The sequence below is a fragment of the Elephas maximus genome, chromosome 25, assembly GCF_024166365.1.
Source record: "Elephas maximus indicus isolate mEleMax1 chromosome 25, mEleMax1 primary haplotype, whole genome shotgun sequence".
Taxonomy (NCBI): Eukaryota; Metazoa; Chordata; class Mammalia; order Proboscidea; family Elephantidae; genus Elephas; species Elephas maximus.
Window position 1 is genome coordinate 30586351 of NC_064843.1, and position 16962 is coordinate 30603312.

The following is a 16962-nucleotide window of genomic DNA, read 5'->3' on the forward strand; positions in this document are numbered from 1 at the left end:
ATTTAATAATCTTAATTAAAAATTCTTAACAGCGAATTCCGTCACAGGCCTTGGCAGCTGGAAGCAACTCTGGGACAAGCCCCTTTGGGATGTGGTTGAGACATGGTCTTGGACACAAGACCCACCACTGCCACATGGTGAGGAGGTCCCTGGAAGTTACTTCAATACAATATCAAAGATCCGCGAGGGTTTTTTTTTTAAAAAAGTTTTAAATATATTAGACTCTTTTGATTGCCATTTTTACACAAAGCTGCTGATACAGTATACAGAGTTTTAATTTTTTTTTCCACATAAAATACATTTTTAAGTGTTCTCTGTACATCAGTGGCTTCTGGTCTGGTGAATTATTGCGGAGGGCTGGGGGTCTGCAGACTTCTCCTGGGTGCGCAGAGCCAGGCCCCGCACCATGGCACTTGCAATGCCCATGGGAAGCAGGCCCTCTGGCCAGCAGGAGACTGTGGCTGAGGAGAGGGCTTCGGCTTCTGTCAAAGGGCGGGGGGGTCACTTCTGTGGAGTCATCCACTGGCCAGTGCCCCTCTGCTCTTATGTGCTCTGGGGGGAGAGGAGGCTGTCCCCAGGCTACATATAGCAAGAGTTAAATACAATCCATCTGGGCATCTTGTAAGGAACGCCTTTCTGGAAAGTACCCCAGTATCTGCTCTGGGAGAGCAGGTAGAAGAGAGAGCTCAAGATCGAAAGGTATCTGACACCAATAACCAAAATGATCTTACTATTACAAAGCCAGCAAACTGTGGTGGCCAGGAGAGCAGACACACCCTTGCTAACTTTCCTAAGTCCCTTGAAATTGATGGAACACTGCATCTCAGTTCTAACAGTGCTGCGTATTTGATGGAGAACTACATCCAGAGCTTTCAGGACACCTGGGCCCAGGGTTTGGTTCCCTGAACTACTGGCCAGAAACTCACCATCTGGTGACAACCACCAATTCTCAATTGTCTGGGGCACCGGGTGGGAGCACGGGCACAGAGCCATCAATCGCTCCTGGTGAGCTGTGTGGCACTGCTTTGGAAGTGGCCACCAGGCCTGGGGCACAGCAGAAGCTGGGCATCTGGTCGACCTTGAAAGCCTTCACCAAGCTTCTTGATCCACACCTGCCAGGGAGAGTGGCAGACTCAGGAGCAAAGACTTTCGTGTTAAAAGGTGAACCTCTCTGTTCCTCTCAGAGTTTGGTGGGGAGAAGAGGCTAGTTAATGACTAATTAAAATGAGCAAGAGACAATGACTTTAAGAACCTGAGATGCATTTGGCAGCAAATTCTGGCCTCCTTATTCATCTAGACATCACCTCCAACTCCTATTAGATGGTCCACCAAAGATGCTGGCCTGAAGGTAGTTATCCCTGAAAGCTCCAGACGGACTTGGAATGGTGTCTGCCTGGAACCCAAGATCCAGCATCTGCACTTAGTGACAAATGTTATCCAGGGGCATCCCCGACAGCTGTTTCATATTCTAGGGATTGGAGGAACTGGAAGCAAGAGGATGCTGGAGCTGGATGCAGTCACTGCCCCAGGGAGACTGATGGGGCTGCTGATGCCGAGGTCCTCCAGGGATGAAACTGTGAAGAACAGTTCTCACTCTGCCTGTTCATCCTTTAACCTCAGAACCTAACACAGTGCCTGGCAGGGTGCAGCTACTCAAGAAATTACACGAGTGAATAAATGAATGATCCAGGCCCAGGTTGTTCCCCAGCTTGTCCCTCAATGCACAAGAGACTCACAGGGAAAGCTCCCCAGGTACTTGCAGCCCTAAAAGAGATGGTTTATCCCTTGCTGAAAACATAGACTGATGCCCAGAGTCACCTTTTGTCTGAAGTTGACTTCTGTTATGGAAGAGCTGGGATTCCCGGCCTTCTGGGTAGGAGAAGAATGACCCAGGAGGCAGGAAGGAAGGGGGAGGAGGAATGGCCAGAGGGCTCAGGGAGGGCAATAAATGTCCTCGGTCTCCGGTACCTGAGCAAACAGGTCCAAAAACCTGCAGAGCTCTCTCCAGAGGAGCCTTTGGCTTCCCTCAACACTCCCCACCTTGCAGCTCAAGTCGGCTCAAGAGCAATTCCAGTGTCAGTCGGTCTGAGCTGAATACTGTTTTAAAGCCAAAGGTATGTCCTTTTTGGATCATCCCTGCCCTGCTCCAGCCATAGGCTGAGATGATGGAGAGCCCGCCCCTGAGCACAGGGACGTGAGAGGTGAGAGGCACACCTGTTTGTGGTCTCCTAAGCCGCCCCTCCCCACTAGACTGGGTCTGGCCAGGAGTTGGGGTGGGGGTGGGATCCAAACCAGCCCAGGCCCCAAGGGTCTGGTGCTGTGACCCTCACTGCGTCCAGTGGCCACCAGGGGCGCAGTGACTCCCCAGAGCCCTCTGCTCTCCAGCCCAGCTGCCCTGCTCCTAGTAAAGTATCAGGTAGGTCCCTTGGGGTCCAGCTCCCTCTCTGGGCTGTGGGGGCCATAGAGACCATAGTGGGGACTGGGACTGGTAGACAGCAGAGCCCAATACTAGGGTGGGGCACAGGAGGGCTTTTCCAGCCCCCGGCTCCAGGTGCCTCTCCGGGAGAATTTCTCGTAGGCTCAGAAAGACAAAGGTTAAAGGAACCCAGATTTGTTCCCCAAGCCCCAGCATCTGGACCTGGCAGGGAGGGCCTTCAGAACTCTAAGGAGGTAGTTTTAAGACAATTAAAAGGCGCACAGAGCAGGAAACAAACCTGCAACATGTGAGTAACCCCAAGAGGTTTTGGGTGAACCTGGGGACTGCGCCTAACTCATGGGCAAAAAATCCCAAACGAGATGATGAGAGATTGCAGTTGACAGGTGGAGGGCGGCCTGCCCCTGTGGTCCTCCCTCCCCAGCATCAGGAAGACTGGGCCAGAAAATTGTGGGGCTGGGGTGAGACCCACCTCCAGTGCCAGCACTAATGCTGTGCAGGTGTCCACCATGGGCACCTTGGATTTGGGGCCTCGGGGCATCACCACCCTGGTGCAAGCAGGCTGGGATCCACTGGGCAGGCAGGAACTCAGAAAGGTCAGGTGGCATTTTGTCTCTCTGAGCATTCTGGAAAAGGCAAAGCTGGGCCCAGGGTCCTGAGCATGCACCCTGCATACACAAATGACGTGTCAGGTGGGAGGAGTGGGGGCCACAGCTACCTGTAATCTGATGGCTCAGTCTGAGGAGCACTGGCCTGAAACAGTCTGAATATTCACAAGGATCGGCCAGGATGCTGGGTTCTGTCGTGGTTACTGGAGATGTTTTCAGAAATTAACAGGAACTCAGCCCTCTCCCTGGCAAACTCCCCCTGATGGAACTCTTCACTGGGTTTCGTTTTTCCAAGGACAACCAGTAACACCTATGGCCACGCTACTATCCGTGATAGAGAGCACATTCAGTTCATTCTCCCTGGGGCTTGACAGCCGAAAAGAATTGGCTTATCAAATGCACTTGTGGGAACACTGACTTTGCCTCCCTTTTGATACTTCCATCCAAGAGCAAACTATGATTCGGATTATTCCAAGAATGGGATAGCCTGGTTTTCCACCTCGGCCCCTGGGTGATCACATAGCTGGTTCCTGGCATGGGCAGGAGGACTGATTTAGCAGGGCTGTGGGGAGCAGGTCCACGCCCACTTCATCTAACCATGTGGATTCGTGGCTCCCTCTGAACACAGAGAGGACTTCTGGCCCTGCCAGGTGTGGATGGTGGCCTGGACACTGGATAACTCTGAGTAGGACTGTGGGCCTCAGCTTAGCAGGGTCTCAGGGTCCCTCCCTGCCGTAGCCATGTTGGCAGTGGTGACTGGACTCTGAGTCTTAACCTCAATCCTCTTGGAAATAGCCTTTAAATTCACTCAGCCCCACCTGCTTCCCATGAGCCCAGGAGAGTCATTCCTGCACAAGTTGATCGAGTATGTGAGTATGTGTGTGTTAACATGTGACATGCAAGTACTGGTCCAGACAAGCCTTTACCAAGAACAGAACTGTCATCCCAAGCCCGTCCTCCCAAAATCGGACAGCAGGGTGAGTCAGGGGTCCACTTATGGGCCTTGTGTCAGATGGCGGACAATGCAGCAGGAAGCAGACCATGGGGAGTGGTGATGCTATGGGCAGCTGGGTGAGACATGGGGTCAGTGCTCCTTTGGAAAGCAGAGCCCACCTCCCCCCAGCTGCCCTCAGGTGCCTCCCCAGCCAGAGCTGCTGGGCGGACCTGGATCCCAGGGAGCCTTGCCAGGCATATCTCTTCCGTCACACAGAGACTAGGAGATGCGGCAGCAGCCATGGACCTTCTCCTCCATCTCCTCCATGGGGGCCTTGAACTTCAAGAGCGGGGGATCCCCGCTGGTGACCGTGTAATACACCGAGGTCCCATTGCTGCTGTACGGGGAAGTTCTGCCTCCGATCAAGGGGGCCTTGCCTTCACTGCTGCCCTCGCCCGTCCTGGCCATGCTGCTGCCCAGGTGGGTGCTGAGGAAGGGGTGGCTGAGTAGCTTGGCTGCAGCCCGCTGCCGCTTCAGCTCCAGAAGCGTCTGGGGGCTCTGCTCTTTGTAACCACTCCAAGGCGGGGTGGCGTCAGCAATGCCAGGGTTGCTATAGGCCACGCTGTAGTCGGGCACCTCATGTACCTTCCAGACATCCCCGTTGGACAGTGCATACTGGTAGGTGCTGACTGGAGCCCGGAGGCCATTCTCAACAGGCATGTCCAGTTCACCCCGTGGGATCTTGGTAGAAAATTCGGAGAGCAGCACGGGCTTCTCCAGCCTGGGGTTCTGAGAGTGAGAAGGACAACATTACCAGCTGGCTAGAGGATCCGAACCCACCACTGCCCACCTGCACCTGTGCTGAGGGCATCCTAGCTTGGACCTGTCGCCATCCATTTTCCCTTCCTGCGTAACTTAAAGAAGAAAACAAAAACAATTGCCGTTGAGTCAACTCTGACTGATGGTGACCCTGTTTGTGTCGGAATTGAACCACGCTCCACTGGATTTTCAGTAACTGATTTCTCAGAAGTAGATCACCAGGCCTTTCTTCCAAGGCACCTCTGGGTAAACTCAAACCACCAACCTTTTGGTCAGCAGCTGACAGTGTTAACTGTTTGCACCAACATATATATATATATATATTTTTTTGCTGTGAGCTACATGTTAGCATGCTTTGACTATTTTTTTTCCGTTGGGTTGTTGGTCTTTTTTTAGTTATATATGTATATGTATATACACATAGACATATATAGCATATAAACATATAAAATAATATTCAACTTCACTAATAATTAATGACATAAAAACTAAAACAACAAAATATCATTTTTACCTATGCATTGGCAAATATAAGAAAAGTTTTTATTATCTAGTGTTGGCAAAGGTATGGAGAAACAGGTGGGAGTGTGAACTGCCACAACCTCTTTGAAGGACAGTTTAGCATTATGCATTAATGTTAAATGAGAAAGAAAGAAAGAATATACACTTTGCATCCACAACTCCAATTCTAGAACTCTGTTCCACAGCTATACTTGCTTATGCAAGGGAAGCCTGAAAGTAAGCTACGCTGCGTCATTAGGCAAGTTGTAAACTAGGGCTGATGCTGGTGCTGGAATACTCTGTACCTGGTTAAAAAAAAAAAAAAAAAATCTGCATGTGCTGACATGGAAAGAGCTCCAAGAAGTATATAATTAGGTTACAATACAGTAAGGTGAAGGTCATTTTCCATAGTAAGCTTCCATTTGTGTGTGTGTGTGTGCATGTGCGTGCATGTATGTGCCTGTGTGTTTATTTTTTTATGGCTCCTTCTGAACTATGCAGGCAGATTGATGCCATGTGGGGGACAGATTCTTGGTGGTCTAAGTAGGTACATTTCAAACTCTTCATACAAGTCACGTGGGGATCTTGTTAAAATGCATATCCTGAACCAGACTCAAGGGGCACACGAGCCCAGGGGCAGGGACTAGGAGGCAGGAGGGGACAAGAAAGCTGGTAATAGCGAACCCAAGGTTGAGAAGGGAGAATGCTGACATGTCGTGGGGTTGTCAACCAATGTCATAGAAAAAACGATGTGTGTACTGACTGTTTAATGAGAAACTAGTTTGTTCTATACACCTTCATCTAAAGTACAATAAAAAATTTAAAAAAGAAAATAAAAGAAGCAGTCTGGAAGAACAAAAAAAAAATGCATATTCTGATTCAGTGGGTCCTGGTTGGGGCCAGAGACTCAGCATTTTAAAAAGTTCCGGCCAATGCTTTGAGTAGCAGGGATTTAAGACACAGGTTCTCAGCCTTGGCTGCATACTGGGATCATCTGGGGGGTTAAAAATACATATATATGATGCCTTCTCCTGCCTGGAGGGGAGATGGGAGGGTAGAGGGGGTTAGAAGCTGGCGAAATGGACACGAAAAGAGAGAGTGGAGGGAGAGAGCGGGCTGTCTCACTAGGGGGAGAGTAATTGGGAGTGTGTAGCAAGGTGTATATGGGTTTTTGTGTGAGAGACTGACTTGATTTGTAAACTTTCACTTAAAGCACAATAAAAATTATTAAAAAAAAAAAACATATATATGATGCCTGGGTTTCAACCCAAAATTCTGACTTAATCATCTTAGATTGCAGCCTCGATATCAGGATTAAAACAAACAAAACACCTACTCTGGTCATTTTATTATACAGTCAAGTTTAAGAACTACTGGTTGAAGAGACTGGGCCTATCTTACCCTGCTGTGCCTAGTACCAGGGACTTCTCTCTGCCTAAAGGCTCTCCCAAAGCCAGCTCGGGGGGCTTTCAAAGCCTTGGCAGAAATCTGACCTAGGGAGCCAGCTAAGCAAAAAAAGAAAGCAAACGCACCCTTACATAAGTGCTTCTCAAGTTCTTGTGTGCATTAGAATCACCTGGAGGGCTTGTTAAAACACACATTGCTGGGCTCCAGCCCCGGGGTTTTGGATTCAGAAGGTCGCCATGGGGCCTAAGAACCTGCGTGTCTAACAAGTGCCCAGGTGCTGCTGCTGCTGCTGGTCCAGGGACCACACTTTGAGAATCTCTACCTTAGAGACTATCACATTCCTGCAGTCACCTAAAGCCTTGAGAGGACTAGGGAAGGAAAAGGATCAAGCTTTGGGCTTTGCAGCTATGCCTTTCAATCTTGTTTCCTCCAGGGCTGGGACTGGAATCTGGGGCCCTGTCCTGACAGGTGTCTTAGGACTGGACTGGGTAACTGGGGTGAAGGACAGTCTGCTTTTGGCTATGCCACCTCTGTACCCTCTCTTCTCCCCCGCCCAGGCCTAAAACCCCAACTTCAAAGGCAAAGTAAACCATCTGCTTGCCCTCACCAAACACCAAACAAACTGCAGCCAAAAATTAGGTCTAACTGAGGGTGGCTTCCAGTGCCTGTATCCCTCTGCCCCACTCCCTACAGGGTTTATGATTTATGAGACTCCACATCAAGGGGCATCTTTAGGGGAGTCCTGGGGCCTGTAAGCTCTGAATGAATGCAAGGACACAGTAGGCATGGGGGAGGACGGGCTGTTCTCATGAGGATGTCTTTAGAATCTCTTGTCTCTCCTACAAATCAATAAGGAAAAGATAAGGACCCTGACCAAAAATGAGCAAAAGATGAACAGATTTTGCACAAAAGAGCAATGGCCAATAAGCACCTGAAAATGTGTTCAACACCATCCATCATCAGGGAACTACAGATTTAAAATGTCAGCTACCACAACAACCCCACCAGGATGGCTCAGATTAAAAGGATTGACTATACCAAGGATCAGTAAGAAACTCCCATACCCTGCTGATGGGAGAACAGATTGATACAACCATTTTGGAAAATTGTCTGGCTGTATCTACGAAAGCTGAACATATGCCTACCCCAAGACCCACACTTCATTCCTGAGTACATAAAAATACTTAACAAAAAATAGCACTTAAATATCCATAAAAACATGTGCAAGAATTTTCATAGCAGCGGTATTCATAATAGCCAAAAACTAGGAGCAATACGAAAATGGGATACCTAAGTTGTGGTATATTCAAACAATAGAATTCTACAGAGCAATGAAAAAGAGTGAACTACTACTACATACCACAGCATCGCTGAATCTCACAGACATAAAAGAAGCCAGACACAGAAGACTGCATGCTGGCACATACGCAGTTTAAGAACCAAGACAAAATTCATCTTTAGTGCTCCAAGTCAAAACAGAGGTGACCATTGGGCTGTGGGTGAGGAGGTGCTAACTTGGAGGGGAACAAGATAGCCTTCTGGGGTGATGGAAATGTATACTTTCATCTGGATAGTGGTTGCACAGGTGTGCACATTTCCAAACACTCACTGAAAAAATTCATTTAAGAGTTGTGTACTTTACTACACATAAATTATACTGCAATCACAAAGAAAAAAATAACATACAGCTGGAAGGCATCTGAAATGCTATTTGACTTTGATTTACCCTCCTTTTCTTGCCAATTCCCAAGTTTAGGGACTCTGCAGAACAGAGCCTCCGTATGTGCCATCTCTACCCCCAGCCAGCAGCTTTGATGGGGATTCCCTTGGTCAGCTGCCTTCGTTACTGCTGGTGAGACGAGCCTGCACATGACCTCCCTCTTTACCCTGGGAAGCAAACAGGTGCCCACTGAGACATGTGGGCACTCTGGGCAACTAATCATTTTGCATTTCACCAAAGCAATGCTCTCTGTAAGTATGTCTAGCGGCTCACTGTAGTGGAAGAGTCCAAAAGGCAGACTGCTACTGGTAGTCAGCCTATTCCCACTTGTCCCCAGCAATTCCGCTCTGGCCCCAAATTTGCTCACCCCACTCAGCAAGACAGCAGCCATTATGGACCTGAGTGGATCTGTACTGGGTTGAATAGTATCCCCCAAATTCAGGTCTACTCAGAATCCCAGAGTGTGGCCTCATTTGGAAATAAGGCTACCCAGATGTAATTAACTGAGTTCAGATGAGGTCAAACTGAAGGGGAGTGGGTCCTAATCCAATGACTGATGTCTTCATAAGAAGAAGCCATGTGAAGACGAAAGCAGAGATTGGAGTTATGCTGCCACAAGCCAAGGCTGTAGGGCCATCAGAAGCTGGAAAAGAGGCATGGGACAGCTTCTGACTCAGAGCTACCAGAAGGCACTAACCGTGCTGACTCCTCAATTTTGGATTTCTGGCCCCCAGAAGTATGACAGAATATATTTCTGTTGTTTTAAGCCACCAAGTTAGTGGTCATTTGTTACAGCAGCCCCAGGAAGCTAACACAGCGTCCTCTTAGGAGAGCAGTTTAAAGCCCAGGACCATTGGCTGCTACTGGAGCAGATTTCTTACAGGCTCTACCAGCACCCTACTTAGTTTTTCAGAAAAATTTCTTCCAACCAGATGTATTCTGGTAAACACAATTCTCAACATCTTGTTATATTTCCGGGGGGAAAAAAACAAACAAACAAAAAATTTTAATGTCCTTTGATCTCGGGTAGCTGCCCTACTGAGCCTCCTCTTCTGGGGAGCCCAAACTGGTTCTGCTGGAGCCCAGGCAGACACGTGGCAGTCACCTGCTCCCCGTCAACTATAGAGACCCTACTGTGTGCCAAGGCTCTCAGCTCTGACTAAAACAGCTTTGAAGGGTAGGACACGTAGGATAACCTCACTAACTACGTAGTCACTGCCCTCAGACTGGTTCCAGGTGGTTTAGGGCACTGCCCAGCTAATCTCCCTCTGAAGGCTCTTGAGATGAAGAGCCAAGGCCAGGCTGGGGCCCCGTCTTCTTTCAAAGGCAGTGGCTAACACTGGGGCAGAGAACGAGGCCACTCACAGGGTCCTTGTTCTCCTGGTCCGTCCTGGTCTCCCTGATGTCCCCGTTGTAGGTTGAGGTCCGCTGATCCTCAGTTGCACTCCGCTGCTGCCACAGTATGGCCTCTCCCTCATACTCCTTCCTGTACAGGTTGGTCCTGTCCGACAGGCTGGCTCGACGTACCACCTTCCTGAGGGGACAGAGGGGATGCTGGGTGGCTGTGCTCAGATGCCGCAGGCAGAGCAAGCATGGGAAGCCCTGGCCGACCTGCCCCTGACTCACCCCCGGCTGCCCGCACTCGATGTCCTCCGGCTCAAGGATGACTTGTGCCTCAGTTGTGACTTCATGATCACATCGTGCTTGTGTTTTAGTTCCAGCAGCAGGACCTTGAACTCCTCCTCCTCACACAGGTCTGAGGGGGCAGGGGAGCCAGTGTGAGGGAGGGGAAAGGGAAGGAGCCTGTGGCCCAAGAGGGTGCTCTAGATCAGAAGATCTGCCATGCCAGCCCACTGAAAGTTCCCCAGCATCATCCCAGTATTTTTTAAGGCATGTAGGGTAGAGAGGAAACAATATCAGCCTTACTTATGGGTTACAACTGAATCCTTAGAGGAGTATAGGAATGGAAAACCCAGGTTCCATGCATAGTTACAACTCCCTAAGGTTCCCAGTTATGACTGAGGGAATCCCACACCTTTGAGTATTCCAAAGAGAAGTTATCAACCCTCCAATGATAACAGAAGTATCAAAAAAACAAGCAGGTGCCCCCGGTAGCTCCAGCGTGAAATAATGTGGCAGTGGTGAGAAATCCATAGCCCCCACCCACTCAACCTACCCAAGTCCTTCATTCATCTATCTACCTACTTACTAACCCAGTCTTCTATCCATAGATTTATGCTCTACCCATCTATCCTTCCAGCCATCCATCCATCCAACCAGCCAGTCAGCCACCATTATCACATCTACCTATCAACCCACCCATCCAGTCATCCACTTATCCACCCATTTATTCATCTACTTACCTATTCATTTATTCATTATCTATACATTTATCTATCCACTCATCTGTCCATTTACTAATTTCCCATTCATTAATTTATTCATTCATCTATCAATCCACACATGAATCCATCAATCTACCCAACCTTATATTCACCCATTTATCCCTTCGCCGATCAAAAAGTTGATGATGCACCAGGTCTTATGCTGGACTTACCTATTGGCATCTCATCCATGGATGTCCTAGCACTGAGACTGGCCCCATGGGACACCAACAGCTCTGCCATCTGCATCTGAAACATAAAAAGAAGCCCATGTTCCCCCCACTCAGGGCTCAGAAAGTCTAGGATGTTGAGAAAGTGGCCAAGGCCTCTTAGAAAGTGACCCAAAGAATGGTGGGGCAAAGCTGATTCCCAGGGAAGGCCTTGCACCCTAGAGCCAAGGTGGGAATTCTGGCAGATGGAATGCCCATAGGGCTTGGCAGCTCCTCCAGGAGCACTTAGGGCAAGTCAAGTGGCAGATAAAGGAATCAGCTGTGACTCTAGTGCTGTCAGGTGTCAAAAGAGGACTTGGGTAGACTGCAATCAGAGTTTTATATCTGGCAAAGAATTGGAGAAACCACTCAATGCAGAAAGATGGGGATTTTCTAGTTTTACAAGCTTATCATCCTGTTAGGACACAGCTTGTCAAGCGTTTTCGTAAACTCTCTAGGCCTTTTCATATTCCACATACTAACTACAGTCAGCACCTTGTGCTTTTTTTTTGAACCAACTGGCAGCCCAAAGGACTTGGTGACAGCAAGTTGACCCTGTCGTGGCCTGCCCCACAGCCCTGTAGGTGGGTACTACCTGTCCCCAGAAAGCAGCTGCATGCAGGGGCTCCCAGCCATCCCAGTCCTTCACATCCACGCGTACTCCATGGTCCAGGAGGAGCTCGGCTGCCCGCAGGTATCCATTGGCTCCAGCTATGTGCAGCTGCAGGAAAGGCAAGAGGTGAGCATTCCATAGGGGGAGCTGGCCCCACATCTGAAGGCCAGGTATTACTCTCCCCCACCCAAGTCCCAGAGCTTCCTTGGGGCCAGCAGAACAGAATAGTATGAGGTGGAAATACCAGCCACATTCCAGAGGCTCGTAGACTCTGAAATATGGACCTAGAAGGGAAAGCAAGAGGTAAACTCTTCTCTCCTGTGGTTGGTCTTAGAGCCCATGTGGTAAGGCAACAGCATTTACTGAACCCCTACTACGTGCTGAGATCTACAGGAAGGGGTCTCAGAAGTCCAATATGGTGGTTTTAAAATATGTCTACAAATTCTTTGACATTCCTCTCTTTAAAAGATGAAGCCTAATTATTCTCCCATTGAATGTGGCCCAGACTGAGGGACTCAACTTCTAACAAACGGGATATTGTGGAAATGGTGGTGTATGATTTCTGAGGCTACGTCATAAAAGGCATTGCTGCTTCTCTGCCTTGTACTCTCTTGGATCACTCGTTCTGGGGGAAGGCAGATGCCATGTTGTGAGGGCACTCAAGTAACTTAAGGAAAGGTCCTGAGGAAAGAAACTGAGGCCTCCTACCAACTGCCAGCACCAACTCGCCAGCCACATAAGTGAGCCATCTTGGAAATAGATCCTCCTAGCCCCAGTCAAACCTTCAGATGACTACAGGTTTGGCCAACATCACGACTGCAACCTCATGAGAGACTCCAAGCTAGAACCATCCAGCTAATCTGTTCCCAATTCTGACCCACAGAAACTATGTGGTAATCAAGTGCTTATTGTTGTTTTAAGATGTGAAGTCTAGTTTGTTCTGCAGCTAATATATTCAATGAGGGAAAGCCCCATGTTGAAGCCCCAGTGGCTTCCAGTAACGGCCATCACCTTGCAGACCTCAGCTGTCCTGCTTCTTCAGTGGAGATAATAAAAGTATCTATGAGCTGGAATCGACTCAATGGCACAAGACAACTACAACATCTCCCAGAAAATGCATAAAGTTCTCAGCACATGGTAAACACTCAGTAAATGATGCACCTTCTTACAGAAGGCCCTAAATGATGCCAAGGTGCACCGTTGGAATGGATGAAGGAGGGAGAAGGAGGTGAGGCAAAGAGAAATCAACTGCCCAGGGAAGGTAGGAGATAGAGGAGAGAGCCCAAGGAGGCCAGCAGTTCCACTGGCTGGGAGGTGACAAAGCCAGAGAACTCAAGGGGGGCTGAGGTCCGGGGCAGCAGAGCCAGTGGGATACAGAAGACATGGCCTCAGGAGGTGACGCTTCAGAGCACAGCCAGATGGTCATGTGCTACCTCACCCTGGGTTAAGATTGCTAGGCTGTAAGGCTCTGGTAAATGGAGGTTTTCCTTTCTTTTCTCTCTCTCTTTTTCTCAGACAAAATCCAGAGTATGATTTGGTACAGACCCACATAACAATATAATTATCTGATTCATAAATGTCTGATGTTTGCCAGTTTTGAAGAATGATACTTGGTCAGCCAGCAAGACATTAAACTGTTGGGGCCTCTATACTTCAGCTGGGAATAAAAAGAGATGACTGGGATATTGATAATAATGACAATCGCTAACATCTGTTGAAAGTTTATGGACTCTGTGCCAAGCACCTACATGCAGAATCTCATTCGATCCTCACGAAACCCTGAGAGGAAGGTATTATTATTATCTCCACCTTCCTGGGAAGACCTGAGACCTGGCATGTGTCTAGCCTCTGTGGGTGGGGCCACCTGAGGCCAGCCTCAGCCCAGGACATGAAAGCCCTGTGTCTAGAGGGCCCAGCCACAGACCCAGTGGGATTCCAGCCATGGTGGGTGATGCTGTGTTACAGCCTGGCCTGGACTTCAGACTACGGCATTCAGTCCCACCATCTGGTCCCAGCCTTGAGTGCTGAGCTGAGCAGGTGATCTGAGCCAGGCCCCAGTTAATAGAAATAGGCATGAGGCAGAGGGGTGGGCCCAGGAACAGGATGGAAGAAGCCCAATTATCACACCTGGGCCACCAGGTCAGGCCTGAGGGACAGTCAGGGAAACTTGGTGAGCCCTTCCTCATGAGCTTGACCCTGAACCCTGAGTTCTTATGACCAACATGGAGCCCAGGCCTAGGGCAGGGTCCAGCCATCAGGGGGGCAGACTTCCCCTGCGACACTCTTGTTTTTGGTTTAGAGGCTGCAGTGCTGACCCTCACAATACTGGGCTGCATTGTGCTGTGAGAACCAGTAAGGAGAGGTCAGGGAGGGTTTCCCTGAGTCACTGACATGAGCTGAAAGAGTGAGATGGAGCTAACCAGGCAGATCCGACAGAGAAGAAGTCTCTATTATTCTAGTAAAGGTGTGGCATAGGAAAAAAAAAAAAGGAACAAAACCAGATGCCATTGAATTGATTCCAACTCATGGCGACCCCATGCATTTCAGAGTACAACTGTGCTTCACAGGGGTTTCAAGGTGTGACCCTTTGGAAGAAGATCATCAGGCCTGTCCTCCAAGGCACCTCTGGGTAGGTTCAAACCACCAAACTTTCAGTTAGTAGTTGACAGCTTAACTGCCTCCCAGGGACTCCTTGTGGCACAGAAGAGGTGTTCAATAAATGTGTGCTGACAGGAAAGGAGAGTGGAAGGAAGAAAGGAAGGAAGGGCTAGCCAATGAATGAATGGACGGACGGACGGACGGATGGACGGACGGACGGATGGATGGACCAATGAACTGATGGATAGACTGATGGACGGACGAATAGATGAACAGATGGATGGGTGGATGCCTGGGGGTGTCTGGACTCTGAAGTCAGGCAACCCAGAGGAGAGGCTGTTGCAGCAATGTCAGAGAGAGCTGATAAGGCAAGGCAGTTATGGCAGTGGGAGGAGAGGAGACACTGAGGCAGGAGAATGGATAGTGCAAAGCAAGATGGCATGGGTGAGTGGTCGAATGGTAGTGCTCGTTCTTGACAGGGGAAATATGATTGGAGTTGGGGGGAAGTAATGATCTCAGGATTAGACACCCGAAACCTGAGGAGAAGGAGAAATTTGGAGAAGGAACAAGTGGATAGGAGAGCCAAGCCTCCTACCCAGGGTTCCTGACTCCAGCCCCAGCTAAGAGTGGTCAGATTCTCAAAAAGACTGATCCCTGCTCTGCTAACCCTCCATATTTCAGGAGCCACCCTGGCCCCAAAGGGGATCTGGAGGAGATCCTAGGCCACAGACAGGCCCTAACTGTTTAGGTTTGATCCCCACTGAGTGCTGGCCCACCTCAGCCCTGGCTAGCCTCGGCTCTGCTACTGGCGCCCCCAGTCCAAACCAGTCTGGCCCATTTCCTCACCAGTGTGGCACCCTGGGCATCTATCCAGTCAAGGTCCTGGCCAGCTGCAATCATACAGTGGATGTCCCCAATCATCTGCTGCTCGGGTGCCGCCCGCATCTCGTTGATTTTCTCTTGGGTGATGCCTACGATGGAGAAAGCAGCACTTATTCGGCATCCTCAAGCCTTGGACCCAAGAGGGGAGGGGAGGGCAGATGAGGGGGTCATGGCTCCTGTTCCCCAGGATCTGCCAGTCAAATGAATGGACAGAAAGACACGCCCATAGATCACTGTGCCCCCAGGCCCAATGAGCACAAATGCCAGGTGCTGGCCCACAGAACGAGGGCCATTCTGCCTGGCACCCAGTAGTCACTGCATTAATGTCAATAGCTTTTGGGCATGCAGTTCTTCTACCTGGAAATCCCTGCCATCTACCTGCCCACCTCCAACTGCTCAAATGGCTGGCTCCGTCTCATCCTCTAGGTTCCAACTGGGATCACCTCCCAGCAGGCCTGCCCTGAGCAGCCTATCTCACCAGGGTCTCTCTTAGTTTCCTTCATGCTTTGCAAACTTTAATATTTCCTGTGGGCTTATTTTTTGCCTGACTCCCCACTAGAATGTAAATTCCGTGAGGCTTGAAAATGGTATGTTCGCAGCACTGGGCACAATGTTCAATACGTTTTTGTTGCAGGAGTGACCGAATTAATGAATATACTATTTTTAAGTGAAGAGTTATGTAAATTGAGGTAGTGGGACCCAGAAAGACATTTCATAGTCCCGAATTCCTGGCTAAGAAGTTTAAGTGTTACTGGCAGCTACTGGTGGTATTTAAGGAGAAGGGTTACATGGTCTAAAAAGGGGTCCATTAGATCAGGGGTTCTTGGATAGAATTCAGGAGAGGTCTGTAAACTTGAACGGAGAAAAAAAATCCCATGTTTATTTTTACTAGCCTTTAAATTTACCATTTCCTTCCATTATGAATGTAGGCAAAACCCACAGTAATATTAGTGCCCGTGATTCTGCCACCAACAGATGACATGACAGATAGTTCCATATCACATGATCTTATTATTTAATGAATTAATAATGCTCTATATCACACATTTAAAAAGTATTTTGGCAGTTATATCTTAATATAATTGGCTTCCTTTACAATCCTATAATTTTATAACTGCATTTAAGAACATCATTCTGAGAAGGGGCCTATAGATTCGCCAGACTGGCACAGAAATTGTTAAGAAGCTCTGCAGAAGAAGAGGGAAAGGAAATGCCTGGGTGGTGGGAACGGGGAGGCCACATCCGTGGTTACTGCAGGGATCTGGGGAGAAGCACAGGCCGAGGCAGGCCAGTACCTCGGGTCTGTAGCCCAGGGAAGGAATTTGAGCTCTGTCTCTGAGTAGGCCTCCAGAAGCGAGTATGGGGTGGACAGGCGACAGGCAGGCCTCTCTGATTACCACATTTGTTTCCTCTCTGAATCTCATTTGGGAGCTGCGAACAGCCCACATCTTGTTTATCTGGGCCCTGGCAGCCAGCGTGGTGCCTGGCACACAGCGGGCACTGCAAATGTTCTTGATTTTTTATTATTTTCCCAAATGAGAATATATCTTTATTGTGAATGTTTCCTGAATTGGATTGTTACAGCTGATGGAGAGGAGACAAGGCCAGCTGAGGCCAGCTGCGTGTGTGGGTGACAGGGATGAGAACAATCCCTCCTTCTGCACGGCACTGGACAGTTTGCCAGTCCCCATCCTGGTAATCACGCAGATAACATTAGTAATGAGAACATATCCCATTTGTTGAGCACTTAGCGTGGGGCAGGCAGGCACCAGGCAGGTAGCCAGCTAATCTGTTCACCTGCATTCATGTAAGTGATGCTCACTGCATCACCCCACACCCCCCTACAGCATGCT

General features: G+C 49.1%; 1 protein-coding gene across 3 annotated transcripts in view; it reads right to left on the minus strand.

The window, feature by feature from the left end:
• The window catches only part of PPP1R16B (protein phosphatase 1 regulatory subunit 16B), a 110812-nt gene continuing 93850 nt past the window's right edge, over positions 1 to 16962 (minus strand). For all 3 annotated transcript variants that reach the window (XM_049868784.1, XM_049868782.1, XM_049868783.1), the window contains exons 6-11: positions 15074 to 15198; positions 11612 to 11737; positions 10981 to 11056; positions 10050 to 10179; positions 9789 to 9957; positions 1 to 4765 (exon numbers count right to left, since the gene is read on the minus strand). In XM_049868784.1, the coding sequence (XP_049724741.1) occupies positions 4256 to 4765; positions 9789 to 9957; positions 10050 to 10179; positions 10981 to 11056; positions 11612 to 11737; positions 15074 to 15198 (1136 nt within the window). In that variant the 3' untranslated portion in view covers positions 1 to 4255. The remainder of the gene's footprint in view (positions 4766 to 9788; positions 9958 to 10049; positions 10180 to 10980; positions 11057 to 11611; positions 11738 to 15073; positions 15199 to 16962) is intronic.